This window comes from Vipera ursinii (assembly GCF_947247035.1).
Source record: "Vipera ursinii genome assembly, chromosome: 1".
Taxonomy (NCBI): Eukaryota; Metazoa; Chordata; class Lepidosauria; order Squamata; family Viperidae; genus Vipera; species Vipera ursinii.
This window is the reverse complement of record NC_139512.1, coordinates 162,727,860-162,742,642: the sequence shown is the minus strand read 5'-3', so window position 1 is coordinate 162,742,642 and position 14,783 is coordinate 162,727,860. Positions and strand designations below refer to the sequence as shown.

The 14,783-nt window shown below is 36.8% G+C and overlaps 1 protein-coding gene across 1 annotated transcript in view; it reads left to right on the top strand.

The window, feature by feature from the left end:
* Window positions 1-14,783, top strand: part of TTN (titin) — a 314,290-nt gene that overhangs the window by 45,270 nt on the left and 254,237 nt on the right. The window contains exons 35-44 of the mRNA XM_083368347.1: window positions 2,054-2,317; window positions 2,618-2,878; window positions 2,986-3,246; window positions 3,639-3,899; window positions 5,452-5,593; window positions 6,981-7,146; window positions 10,165-10,396; window positions 11,189-11,473; window positions 11,588-11,713; window positions 13,062-13,250. Coding sequence (XP_083224473.1) covers window positions 2,054-2,317; window positions 2,618-2,878; window positions 2,986-3,246; window positions 3,639-3,899; window positions 5,452-5,593; window positions 6,981-7,146; window positions 10,165-10,396; window positions 11,189-11,473; window positions 11,588-11,713; window positions 13,062-13,250 — 2,187 coding nt within the window. The remainder of the gene's footprint in view (window positions 1-2,053; window positions 2,318-2,617; window positions 2,879-2,985; window positions 3,247-3,638; window positions 3,900-5,451; window positions 5,594-6,980; window positions 7,147-10,164; window positions 10,397-11,188; window positions 11,474-11,587; window positions 11,714-13,061; window positions 13,251-14,783) is intronic.

Below are 14,783 nucleotides of genomic sequence, written 5' to 3'. Positions count from 1 at the left end.
AGAAAGCTGTTGCTCACTTTGTACCTCATAGACCCTCATAGGCTAAGCTTTAGCTGTACATCTTAGCCCCCCAATTATACATAGTTTAATTAGACTGCTAGGCTTGGGTTTAGATAAATTCTCTCAGACACTTGGCAAAACATGATGAGATAAGAATCTTATACACTTATTTCCAAATTCTTTCTGTTCTTTTTACTTTAATCTTTAAATGTTCCATTTAATAAATCCAATCATCTAATCTTTTAACTCTATTCAAAACATTTTTCCCATTTTTAGTTATCCATTGGAATTTTCTTAAAATCAATTACATTTAAATATCTAAAACATTTCCTTTATATTAATCATCCCACACATTTTTATAGTTCTCATATCGAAAAACAAAAGAAAAAAAGATACTGTCTTACTTAGAGAGTTCATCCATCTTAAACTAAAATCTTTCAATTTCTTCAGCCATATTCAAACAAGCGTTTAATTTTTAAATATTCCCTCTGATACACCCCATCATCTAATTCCTCAATTCTCACTTTAGCCTTCTTCTTTTGCCAAGCATCTCTCCCAATCAATATATAAAGAGTCTTTCCATAATCTTGTAAATGTTGTGGACATAGTAGGCAAATCAAACATCAGGTCTTTGTAAAAAGATTTTGCCCCTTCATATTCATTGAAGATGTTTGTCATCATCCCTTGTCTCCCCATTTCTTGAGATACTCCCAATGCATCAGCAATCCATTTTGTCAAAACTTTTTCCTTATCCTCAAATTTACTTTGTGATCTTAGAGTTATCTTTTCAATGTTCAATGTTTCTTGTAAGTCCTTCTCCACTTGAGTCCCCACTAGCTTATATTCAGTTGTCTTTCTTTACTTGATCTCTCTCTCTCTTTGTTTTCTGATCATTTGATTGTTGTAATGTTAAACTGAGAATGTATTCATTTAAATTTTCAAATTCATTTTCAATTTCCTCATGGTTTGAAGTTAATATCATTTGCATTTGTTGTAACAAAACAAACATTTCCTCCTGGTAAGTATTTATTTTTTCTTGATATGTTCTTTCGGGCAATTTCTGATGCTCCATAATGACCAAAAGTCCTTTCTCTGCCAATCACTTTAAAGTCACAATTTAAAAAATATTTATAATCCAGGAAGGTCAATTTGTTCTAAGTTTTGTAGCTCTCACTTTGCAGATAGTTCAGCTGCTCTTTGTTTAATCAACACCCTGAAGGGCACGACAACAAGCTTCTCTTTCTGGGCTGTATATTTAGGGCAGTATTTTCATCCACTACTAGATGTCAACACCAGTCAATCCTTCAATTTTTCCCCCTGTAAATTTAATTCGGCAGTTCTGTTTAGGGGAGGGTGGAACAAACACAACACCCCTCCTTCACTTTTGGAGGATTTTTACTTCTGTTTTTTTTCTTTTTTTCTCAGGAAATCAGTCAGGTAGAAGAGAGAAAATCAATATTCTTACCCTGTTCAGTTATGCTGTTTACAATCACACTTAGTTTAGTACTTTTTGGCTTTGGCTGCATGTAGATTGAGTTAGACTCACAAATGACACTAGCCTTTCTTCTGTCAGTTTTTGAAGAGTTTTCCTCAGACGTCCGGATCGACCACCGTCTCCCCAGGATCGGCGGGCTTCCCTCCTTCCTTGCCACCTCTCCAGGGTGGCTTTGGGCCCATTTAGGGTCCCCAAACAGAAAGAAGTCAGCTGTAGGGATCAGATCATCTTGATCCCTCGGCTGGTGCACTAGCTGCGCAGAACCAGAAGCCACATAAGAATCTTTATTATAAATTAAACAGAAGACGTATTAAGTGGTTGATTGTCCCTTATCAATGGGAGTGTTCAGTTCTCTTCTTATGCCCACAGAAAGCTAAGCTCATTTTGTCTTCTTCAGGCCTTTCTCACATTGTATGATTGTTCATACAACTAACATTTCTGTCCTGAGAATCACCAGCTCCCCACTTATTTTTCACATTGTATTATAAAGTCTGGGTACAATATTAGATTTTCATTAGACATTCATTTTATAATTCTGTGTCTCTTCTTTTTAAATAGCTGTCAAGATCAAAAAGACACTAAAGAACCTGACTGTGACAGAAACACAGGATGCAGTATTTTCAATAGAACTTACTCACCCAGATGTGAAAGGTGTTCAGTGGATTAAAAATGGCGTTGAGCTACATACTAGTGACAAATATGAAATCAAAGTGGAGGGAACCACCTATACACTGAAAGTGAAGAACTGTGCTGTAGTCGATGAATCAGTTTATGGTTTTAAACTGGGAAGAATAGGAGCAAATGCAAGACTCCATGTTGAAAGTAAGTCAATCAAGCAGACGTGAGTAAATTTGATGACATTAATACCAGTAGTCAAAGGACAAGAAGCATAATTGTTCTTAATATGCATATAGTATTCATTCACACTCTCTTACTTCTCAGAAAAAGAGATAATTGTAATGGCACATGTGCATTTTATGGCCAATTGGTGCCTCTTTCAACCACCTCAATTTCAACCCTGAAAAGCCACTTACTACTTGTTCCTTTTCTAATGCCAATATCTTGGTTGGAATTAAAGTCAAGTATCATGACTAAATGTTTGCTAACTTTTTTTCCCTTTAGCTGTTAAAATCATTAAAAAACCAAAGGACGTGACTGCTCTGGAGAACGCTGTTGTTTCCTTCGAAGTGAGCGTTTCTCATGACGCTGTGCCTGTGAAATGGTTCCACAAAAACGTCGAGCTCAAACCAAGTGACAAATGCAGACTGAGTTCTCAAAGGAAGGTCCACAAACTGACCCTGCAGAATATATCTCCTGCTGATGCTGGAGAATACACAGCAGTTGTGGGACAGCTTGAGTGCAAAGCTAAGCTCTTTGTGGAAAGTAAGTTTTTTTTAAGCTTCTGCCTAAAATAGATTTTAAGTGCCATTAGCAAACGTCACACTTGAAGAGCTCTGTCTCACTTTACTTTTTAAAATTACCTTCCACAGCGGTGCACATTACAAAGACCATGAAAAATATTGAAGTCCCAGAGACTAAAACTGCCTCTTTTGAGTGCGAGGTGTCTCATTTCAATGTACCTTCTGTGTGGCTGAAAAACGGAGTGGAAATTGAAATGAGCGAGAAGTTTAAAATTGTTGTTCAGGGGAAACTCCACCAGCTCAACATCGTGAATACCAGCAGTGAAGATTCTGCGGAATACACCTTCATCTGTGGGAATGACAAAGTTAGCGCAACCCTAACTGTCAAACGTAAGTTTGAAACTGTAAAGAGGGAACGATATTTTGTAGAAGCAAAGGTAATCAGTCCAGCAAAGCATCTTGAACGAAAGCTTGAGCAAGCAAAAGATGGACTTCTAGAGCAGAAATGGGTTGCTTTCCTTTGGTCTGAGGGTTGATCATACTTAGTGGGGAGTCCCTATGTTTCTTGGTGGCCATTCCAATCATGCCACAGTTGAAGGATGAAAGTAGCAAACAAATAAACAAACCTTCCTTGGGGGAAGGATTTGAACAATTAGTTTTTATTCCTCCAGTTATACATTGCTGCGATCCTAAATATCTGTTATTATTAGCCACTAATCCTAATCAGTTATTTAGCTCAAGAACACTGAATCAATCTTGCACTGGTTATTTTTTCCCCACAGCTGTCCTGATTACGTCTATGCTGAAAGACATCAATGCAGAAGAGAAAGATACAATCACTTTTGAAGTCACTGTGAATTATGAAGGCATCACATATAAATGGTTGAAGAATGGGGTGGAAATAAAGTCCACAGACCGATGCCAGATCCGGACGAAGAAACTTACACATTCACTCTCAATAAGGAATGTCCATTTCGGAGATGCTGCTGAATACACGTTTGTTGCTGGCCAAGCAGCATCGGCAGCAACTTTATATGTGGAAGGTATTCCTTGTTTTTGTACACTTTATAATTCTTAGCTTGTTTATATAAATGTGTTCAGGGAGGAAGCAACCTAGTCAGAACTCAGGCTGCATTTATTCATATTATTAAGGAAGGCCTACACATGATCCTTAACTAACACACACCGATTCATCATAGATTAGCTTTCAGAAACCACAATACTGGATATGTCTCAATAGCTGGTCTAACATTAGTCAACAATGAACTATATGTATCAGCATATATTGAATTGATAAGCTATAACTTAAACTTGTTTCCAACACAGGTAGCTGTAACTAAACCAGGCAGCATCAAATTCACCATAGTTTTCATAAACCACAAAATCATCGCTTCCAGATCCAGCCCATTCTAGAATATTCTGTCTTATTCCATGGCTAGGAAACCATAATTTTTGCTTTAGTTGTGAATGGCTTTTTCTTATCTTTTTGCTCTTGAAAAGAAAGGTAAAATCACATTAACTGTGGGAAATTGCAACAGAATCTATCAGAGGAAGACCTCCACTAAATCTTGATATAATCTCTTTTTTCTCCTTTTTTTATGTCATTGAGATAATATGGTTAGGTCACATATAGGTGAAATATAGGACTCTGGTTCCCTTTGTTAACATTTAATTCTAGAAAAAAATAACTTTTATTACGTAAGTTAAAATAGGTTGTATTCAGGTTATTTTAATACTGTAACAGGTCTGTAATCCGTACTTGAATTCTGTGGTACCAAATATATCCTTGTATCTCTGCTGAAAGCTTTCCTAAGCTTTGTCTCTGAACCTCCCCAAATGTATCCATTCACCCACTTCCAAATCCCTCTCTCTTCAGTTTTGTCTTCCTTATGGAATGTAATAGGGAGGGAATGCCCTATGTTCCATCATCCAATCATCAAAAGCTGAAACAGAAAACTATGGTTAATGAGAGACTTCCTGGTTTGTTCAAACGTGCAGAACAGTCTGGCTACAGGCAAAAAGGCTTGTTCATCTCTTGGCTAATTAAACTAAGATACGAACGTCCAAATGCAGACAAAATGCACAATTATAGTGCACTTCCTATACTGGAAGTCAGTTACTAGAAATAGCTATTTGTATATAATCAAAAATATGTTTGGATTACATTGAAATTATTCTTATCTGCTTTCAAAATTGTATGTAATATTAAGGGTCATCCATTCCTTCCTGCCCAGAAATTATTGTAAATTGCTATGATTAATAATGCAGAAAAACAAGGAAGTAAAGTCAATAGGACAGGATGCAGTGCAGAACAAAAAGAAATTGTAGTAACTTCATAAATAAGGTGGTTTTTAATTGCCTCCATCTACCAATAGAACAGATTCCACTTCTACCTGTGACTTCTAGGTGTCACCCCATTTGTTCTAGAGTATTAGATACTTTCCAGAACAGATGGGTGAGTTATAGAGGCCATTGAAGGGGAGGGGGAAGGGGAGAAAGAAGCGAGCTTCATATGACATTAGATATAATTTATAAATATTTATCTTTTTGACACATATTAACCATTGGTAACAGCTTGCATTAACTTTTTTCTAGCCCGCCATATTGAATTTAGAAAGCACATCAAAGATATTAAAGTGGTGGAGAAGAAAAGAGCTGTTTTTGAATGTGAAATCTCAGAACCTGACATTTCTGTCCAGTGGATGAAAGATGGGCAGGAACTTCAACTGGGTGACAGGTAATTTCTTTAAGAGTTGCATCAACTTTATTACGTTCCCACACAGCTTGTGAACTACTGATGAAAACTATGCAGCAGCTGTCTAGAATCAGATTTCAGATCTCGTTTTGACCAATCTGCCTAACTCTTCAGCTAATTTTCAAGTTTGTAACATGTCAGCTCTCAGAAAAACAAAAAACAAAATCAATCCGAATTCTTGATTGCTGTAACCCGTTTCTTCTTTCATGAACTTTAGGATCAGTGCAGAAACATCCCTCTATTTTGATTGCTAATTTTCTCCTCCAAGTCTGGGCAGCTTCCTCTTTGTCTCATATACAAGCTAATTTTAGAATTTAAGAAAAGTAAAACAGTTGTTTGAGGCAGCTGATTATGGGTATCACAAAATACAATTGATCAATAGTTATTTAATTTATTAGTAAGAAAAACTAACACATCCGAAACATTTTTGGTTAGTGCAAAATATGCTACCTTTTGCTTACGTAACTTGATCTAGCCATGCTATCTACCATCTGAGTGGATTTATTGCAATCTTTTGGGTAGGGAACTGTGAAGTGATTCCTTGCTGTAAGCGGAGAGTTGTCACGGGACAAGAAAGACAAAAAGTTTCCATGAGCCAGCTGATCTTATACATCATCCTTCATTAAATTAGGATATTTTTTTTAACAATTTTAACTAAAATCCATAATGAGCATCTGATACCCACACAGAAGCAAAAATGTTAGGATTATATATTTTTTCTGCTTAAAGATCTTTAAAAAGACCTTGTGTTAAACCTATTTGAGTCTCACAAACTAGTTTTCCATTACTTTTCTCTTCCATTCCTGCTGGATTTGCATTGATTTTATTTGGGAAAGTTCTGAAGTGAGAGTATCAGGGGGGGAAAAGGCACTCAAGAGCTGTCTGTTGTGAAAGTTGTAAACCCCCTGCATTAAGAAATTAATATGTTAATATATTTACTTGTTCTAGATCAGGGGTGTCAAACTCGCAACGTCACATGACGTGTCGCGATATATCGTGACTTTTTTGCCATTGCCGGCAATGGAGTGGGCGCGGTTTCACTATGATGCATCCGGCCGGCGGGCCAGCAGTTTGACTCCCCTGTTCTAGATCATTTAAGGATTAAAGAGTCACCTTTCGTGATACGGGAGGCCATATAAATGTTATAAATCAATCAATAAATAAATGGGCTATCTGTGATTTGTGGTCTCTGTTCATGATTAGTTTCATGCATAGTCCTACAAATTAAGAGCTCTAACAATTTTCTGCCCTTTCTTGGCTCTTTTTGACTATGAACTTCAGAGGTTTATGGCGCCACCCCGACTTTTCTAAAATATTTTAAAAACAACTTTCTAAAAGTTCTTTTTCCCTTTTCTGAATTTGCTTTTAGAGTAAAAGTTCAGCGGGAAAGGTTTGTTCATCGTCTTCTGATTACATCCACAAAGATGTCTGATTCAGGGAAGTACACAGTAGTGGCTGGAGGAAATATGTCCAATGCTAATTTGGCAGTGGAAGGACGTGATGTTCACATCAGAAGCCCCCAGAAAAATGTTCAGGTATGGTATTTCAGGTCTAATAAAAGGAATTATTGATACCCTACAATAATACACAACACAATATGTGACAATGCAGTTAAAAAGTCAGATTACAATACAGCAGTAATATATAGGTATAATTTAAAAGTGCATTCAAGCGATTGGGGAAAATGTTTGATTTCTTCAGTGTAACAAGAGATGATGCTCAGAGCCGAACATTTAGCCTGAGCCTCATCCCCAAATCTCATATTTTATTATTTTGAAAATGCATGTCAAAGGACTGGCAGAACCAGAGGAGGGACCATAGCTAATATATAATGAGCATGATGCCTTTTAAATGAAACAATATCTTGCTTCTTCAGCAATAACAATTGCTGTCATTCACAAGGGAAGTGAAACAAATGAGTAAATCTTATATTTTATAGTATCTTTAAAGAATAGTGATGTATATTGTGAGCATCCTTTTAGTTTTCATATATTGCAGACATGTCAAACACAAGGCCCGGGGGCCGGATCTGGCCCGCAAAGTGGTTTCATGTGGCCCGCGAAGCCATCCTGGAAACAGTGAGGGAACGGCTCCCACTGCCTTGGCCCTGGCCCAGAGACCCTCCTTCTGCCAGAGACCCTCAGATCTGTCCCACTCCTGCCCAGGCCCCCATAGGCACCCTTGATGCGAATGATGTAGAGCTGGCCACGCCCACCCAGTAGGCCATACACACTCTAGCCACGCCCACCCAGTAGGCCACGCCCACCCTGGCCATACCCACCTGGCCCCCTGAGGGCAACCGCAATGCTGATGCGGCCCTCAATAAAATTGAGTTTGACACCCCTGATATATTGTGTCAATGTTACATATTAGTGTTGGAAAAGGAACATAGGTATAACTATGTCATACCAAAAAATTCTAATTGGATAGCCCACCAGTGTTTAAACAGTATTGTAAAACAGGAAGGAAAGGAGGGAGGGAGGATGGGGGGAAGGAAGGAAGGAAGGAAGGAAGGAAGGAAGGAAGGAAGGAAGGAAGGAAGGAAGGAAGGAAGGAAGTCCTCATAAATAGTCCAGTAAGAACATATGACCTGTGACTTCCAAGGATTCTGGAATGCTGGACAGAAAGAAGAAAATGGGGTGGGGGGTAGGGAAGTAGAATTGGCTAACTTGAACCTTACAACTTCTAGGATTTTGTAGCTGCAGATATGGTAGAGATTGGAAGGATTAGAATATACCATAAATAGAAAAGTTACTTTCATCACTAAATGGTTATATCAGGTGGAATGGGGAAAAACCCAAAGGTATCTGTTTCCCTTCTGTAGTCTTCAAACAATATTCCATGTATATCCTAAACATTATTGCAAGGCCTTTTTCCATTCCAGAAGCAGCCCTGGATAGGAGCACTTTATCATTTTCTCTTAAATCCCCACTCATTATTTTAATACAACTTGAAAGACACTAAAGTCTTATTATTGTTACATTCATGGAGGGAGTGGAACCATTATAGCATCTTTATCACTTGTCTTGATTATATTTCATTTGTAAGGGAAGGTCTGAAAGAGGAAGATTCTCTACAGTTATTGGTTTTCCATACAATTTTGAATCAGGGATGCAGAAAGGGAACCTTGATCAAGTAATCATGTGACTACAATACATCCTTTATGTCAGGGGTGTCAAACTGCTGGCCCACGGGCCAGACGCATCAGCAGGAAACCGCGCCCACCCCATTGCTGGCAATGGAGAATAAGCTCTGATACGTCGTGTGATGTCACGTGACATCACGAGTTTGACATGTCTGCTTTATATGATTACAATGATCCTAGGTCCTAGGAAAATTGTCTTGGCTTCATTTTATGGTAATTAAATAAAGGAGAAAGGCACAGACAAGGCTGGAAAACCTTGCATTCCAAATATCAACCCTAGATCATATTACAAATATCCTTTTCCAGATTAGTCAGAATCCTGAAAAGTTATGAGTTCTTAAGATAGGTTGCCACATATTCTCAGGAACATTTTTCAAACTATGTCAGGATTTTTAAACAATCGACATTTTGCTAAATTGAACCCATATACCACCATTTCTTCCATTTGAGCATTTTTATTGACCCGCTAGAAAGCATGTGAGCAAATGATTTTGAAAATAGGAAAAATACAACATATTTTAATTGTTTTGGCTGCAAGAAATTAAAAATTCAGTTTAATATGCAAAAGAAATAATAAAATGCAAGTTCTTAGCTTGATTAATAAATGAATTAGGATTAGCACATGGCCAGGATTGATTTTTTTTAATTTTTTAAATTACGGTTATTTAATAATACAGCATAAAGGGAAAATATAATAAAAGAAAAAAGAAAGCAATAAAACAGCAAAAATGATTGATGTAGGATTCACATATGCATATGTATGAAATTTTACACAATCGTTTCAATAAAGGATTATCATATTTCATTGTATATCACTTGGGTGAATTTTTAAGACTGATCTGCCTTCTGTCTTTCTGAATTTTGCTTGCCATATTTAAGTATTGATCAACACAGATAGATTTAATTTAGGCTAGTTAATGTTTTCTTTGTTGGAAAGAACATTTTTACATTTCTTTAGAATTAAAATTGAATAAGATAAGATTCTTCACACAGCACACTGTGTATTAGAAGGACCCAATCAAAGTGACCTTTTCATCTTCTGACTGCCTTTTTCCAGGAAATTTATTTTTAGAATCCTAGTTTTGTACTAAAGTTCATCTGTTTTTACATGTACCTAATATTATCAGATGAGATATATTCTGCAATACAGGAAATATACTGCGTGAAACACTGATGAAGGCCTCCATTTATAAAAAGAATTTGAAAAATGAGAATGAAACATAATATTGAAATATACAAGTCTTCAATAAATTCAGTGCTTGTTTTGTTTGCATGGCTCAAAATGTAATACATCTATCTTATGTGATGCCAAGGGCAAACCAGTTTCATTTCCATTTGAAAACTAAAAAATACTAGTTACATAGTTTCTATTCACAAAACTGTTGTCGTCTTTCTGTTTAACTGACAGGTTCTTGAGAGGCAGAGAGCTGTTGTGGAGTTTGAGGTCAATGAAGATGACATTGATGCTCACTGGTACAAGGATGGGATTGAGATCAATTTTCAGATTGAGGAAAGATATCATTATGTGGTGGAAAGACGTGTCCATAAGATGATCATCACAGAAACGAGATATACAGACGCTGGAGAGTATACCTTTTTAGCTGGAAAAAATAGGAGTTCCATCACTCTTTATGTAAATGGTGAGACAGACGTTTATTTTAATATAAATATTTTTTTTAATCCCTGCACTCCATGTGAACAAGTTACTTGCTCTAGATCTCTTTCTAGGCTACTTTTTACTTCTATTCAATTGAGCAGAAAAATTCTCTTATTTTTTAGTCTATGTTCTCCATATCACATTCCTGCATTTTAATCTTCACGGCAGTGGAAATGTTCTATCATAGCCTTCTTTCCTAATGTATATTTTTCTATATTTAAGAGACTTGTAAATTGCCGAGAACAGATAATTCAAGTAATAAGTGGATGTGCAATCCATGTATTTATTATTGTCAGAACATGCACAGTCTTATTGCGCTGAGGTAACCCAGGAGTAAATACAGTAAACAGTGGTTTGTATTAAATTGTGGTTTATCACACACTATCCACAATATGCACTAGAAACAAGATACATACACGTGGTCATTCAGCAAACTCCAATATACAGCAATTACAGCAGTCAAATGGACAAGAGAGAAAGACTCCAGCAAAGTTTTCCTTTTTATACTCAGGCTCTTAAAGGGATATATATACCTGCTGAGTCATTCCTATTATTGCATTATCCACTTTGCATTACATTACATCATTACATAAGCTGTTTAGCCTTTAAATCATTATCCTGACAATTATTTTTCATATATTAGTGAAGACTGCCTGAGAAGTTTTGTGGCTGAATTCAGATGTCGTGAGATTAATTCAGATTAATGTCAAAATAGAATGAACCATGCTAGAAAAATTCAGATGTGGAGGATGATGATTTCTCGTTTGATTTTCAGCACCTGAGCCCCCTAACATTGTAAAGGAGCTTCAGCCGGCCACTGTGGAGTCTGGGAAACCTGCCAGATTCTGTGCTATTGTGTCAGGCACACCTCAGCCCAAGATTTTCTGGTACAAAGATGAGCAGCCTCTTTCTCCAGGCTTTAAAGTAAAGTTCCTTCATGATGCCCAAGAGTACACCTTGTTGCTGATTGAGTCTTTCCCTGAAGATGCTGCCGTTTACACAATTGAGGCAAAGAATGACTATGGCGTTGCCACCTCTTCAGCATCCCTTTCAGTGGAAGGCAAGTTCTCGCAGTTCTGTCTCAAGGCTCTCTGAAATGCCTTGTCCATCTGGTATTATGGGTGCTTTTCCGTAGAAAGCTAACCATCGCTTTAAAAATATTTTTTTTCTTTAGTTCCAGAAGTTGTTTCTCCCGATGTAGAAGTGCCAGTTTACCCACCTACCATTATTACACCGCTTTGTGATGCTATTACATCTGAGGGACAATCCACTTACTTTCAGTGCAGAGTTATTGGGACAGGTCAGTTGTATTCCTTAATCTGAAGACAAAACTTTCAGTTGAAATCAAGCTTCTCTAAATGATACAGATATAACTTTATCTATCTATCTATCTATCTATCTATCTATCTATCTATCTATCTATCTATCTATCTATCTATCTATCCAGTGCTTTTTTTGTAAAAGAAAAAGGTGCCGGAACTCACACATGTCATACAACCCACCTTGCCTACCCTACAAAGTTCCATCCAAAAAAGGTGCCAGAACTCCGTTCTGAGCGTTCTATGAGAAAAAAAGCCCTGTATCTATCTATCTATCTATCTATCTATCTATCTATCTATCTATCTATCTATCTATCTATCTATCTATCTATCTATCATCTGTTATCTATCTATCTATCTATCTATCTATCTATCTATCTATCTATCTATCTATCTATCTATCTATCTATCTATCATCTGTTATCTACCTAATCAGCTAACTAAAATTTTCCCTGTAATGTAAAGCATTATAAACTCAGTGAAAAAAACACAGTCCTTCCTTTTAAAAACCTGTCTGAGTCTCTTCCAAACATTATCTTGTTTCCCAGAACATAAGGAATTTTCGGCCCTCTTTACTAATATTAATAGGTCTTGCCTATTTCCCTCAAGGCCGTCTCTCTGATTGCTTACAGTACCTTCTTAGTTACAAAAGTTGTACACATGTCAGAACAGGAGCAAATCTCTTTAAGTTCAAAAGTAATTATCAGGAAAGAACTAATCCTGTGTCCTAAAAATTAACAACTTTTTAAAAGGAGATAGGAATGTCATGTGTCTCTTATCATAAAAGTGGAAGAAGTGAGGAACTGCTTTGAGAGCAATTTAAAGAGGAACAGGGAAGAAATCCTATAGTTGTTCATATGATCATTTATCCTGCTTACTGAAATGTTAGTTGCAATGGAGAATGAGGATAATTGCATCTTTGCTTAATTAGCCTGCACCAGTCTTCCATAAATCCACAAACTGGCAATTGGATGAGTTGCTGTCCCAGTATATCTGGAGGGGTATAGAAACAGAATATTACATGATACTCTGACTATAGCTGCTACTTAAATTGCCTTGTGTCTGCTGTCAAATTTTAACAAGCTTTGCAAAGAATGGTTCCATATATTGGTAGCTACTTGCCGGAAGAAGGACATGTGGGAAAACAATGCAAAGGCAGTAAGAGAGTGGGAAGATCTCAGTATGGGGTTTTAATATTCAATATCCATTTTAATTCTAACCCATAACAAGATACCTGGGTTTTCGTTAGTCTCCTTATTAAGAATGACACACACAAAACCCCTGAAAGTTATTTTTCCTTTCTTTCACATTTTATTTCCACTGGAACAGACCTCAAAATATCGTGGTATAGCAAAGACAAAGAAATCAAGCCATCCCGCTTCTTTAGGATGACCCAGTTTGAAGACACATACCAGCTGGAGATTGCAGAAGCTTACCCAGAAGATGAAGGAATTTACACTTTTGTTGCCAGCAATTCTGTTGGCCAGGTGTCAAGTACAGCTACTCTCAGGCTGGAAGGTACAATGTCTTGTCTACACAGAACCTGTCCTGCATAAATTTGCATGGGTTTAAACTTATTCATACCCATTCATAAACCTACATGTAATTGTCTTTCACGTTCATTATTTCTAATCCAAATAATCACTCCCATGTCTGATGTCCACAGTATCCATGTTCTCCCCAAGGTATAAGCTTTGCCCTCTTCACATTGTTTCAGTTTTCCATTCATTTAACTCTTCCATTCTGTTTCCAATTAGCCTTTGGCCTGGACCAAAAAGAGCATTTTAAAGATCCTCTTCAACATGACCTTTTTTTTTCAATTCCATAACTAAAAGCAAGCAAGCAGAATCCAGAGAAGTCTGCTGACTTCCTAGCTTTAGTCTATCATTTTATTTTGCACTTTCAATGTTGAGACTACTTTATCCATTGGGTGCTGTTGTTCAAAAGTAACAGCCCAAAGATGCTTTTTCTGGATACAAAATGCTCACACTAAAAATTTTGCACTATTATAAATACAAGAAAGGGAAGACATAGGATTATTTTTCCTTTTTTTTGCCATCTTAGTGTGCAAAAGCTGATCTAAGATGAGTTTGAAAAGGAGTTTCGGAGGATGAGAAAAATGCCTCTTTCTGGTCTGCATTACATCTGTAATTTTGTTACATTTCCATATTAATCTGCACTTTAAAAAATTTGTGTCCAAACATAGTACATAATATGTGTTTCAGTGTGTGTGTTTCCTCTCAAAATGGGCATATAAGTAAAAATGTGTATTTTGACCCATGTAAACTGACAAGAACTGTGGTGCAGTATATAGAGAAATATGGAACATAGTGGATAGATTAGATCCTTAATTTATTTTAGAAAGTGTAAATTCAGTAATGTTATATAATCATTCTCAAAACATCATAATTCAGTCTTCCCAAATAGAGCATGGGAGTATCGGCTGTTCAGAGAATTTGGTTCAGATATTCCAGAAAGCATGTCCAAGGCACTCTGGATATCTTTGTATTTATGTTATGATGTACTGTATGTGTATATATAATCAATGCTGATTATATAGACATCGTGGTCGGTGTTGACCTGCCATGATGTATGTAGGTGTATATAATCAATTTTGAATATATATATACATCATGGTCAATATTGGATGGCTGTGATGTGTGCTCATATATGGTCAATGTTGATTATATATACCACATGGTCAGTGCTGACCTACCCTCATGTATATCTATACGTAGTCAATGTTGACTTTGAGTTAATGTTGCTCCTGGTTGCTGCCTGGACTAGTTAGGCATTGTTAATATGAATGAAATTCAACTTATGTAAGACAAACAGGACAAGGAATGCCCACTTGAGCGTAAATAGTTACATTAGCACTGCAGTGTGTTTCAAAAGACAAAGAAGGAATTCTGTTGGTAATGTTCCTAGGTTTATACCACATCTTTAGCCAGAGGAATTTAGGGAAAACAGTCACTCATCAATCAGGTGTGAGTATTTGTCAAAAGCAATAATCGGATGGGAGACTTGAGACCTTTGCTCCCATGCCGAATC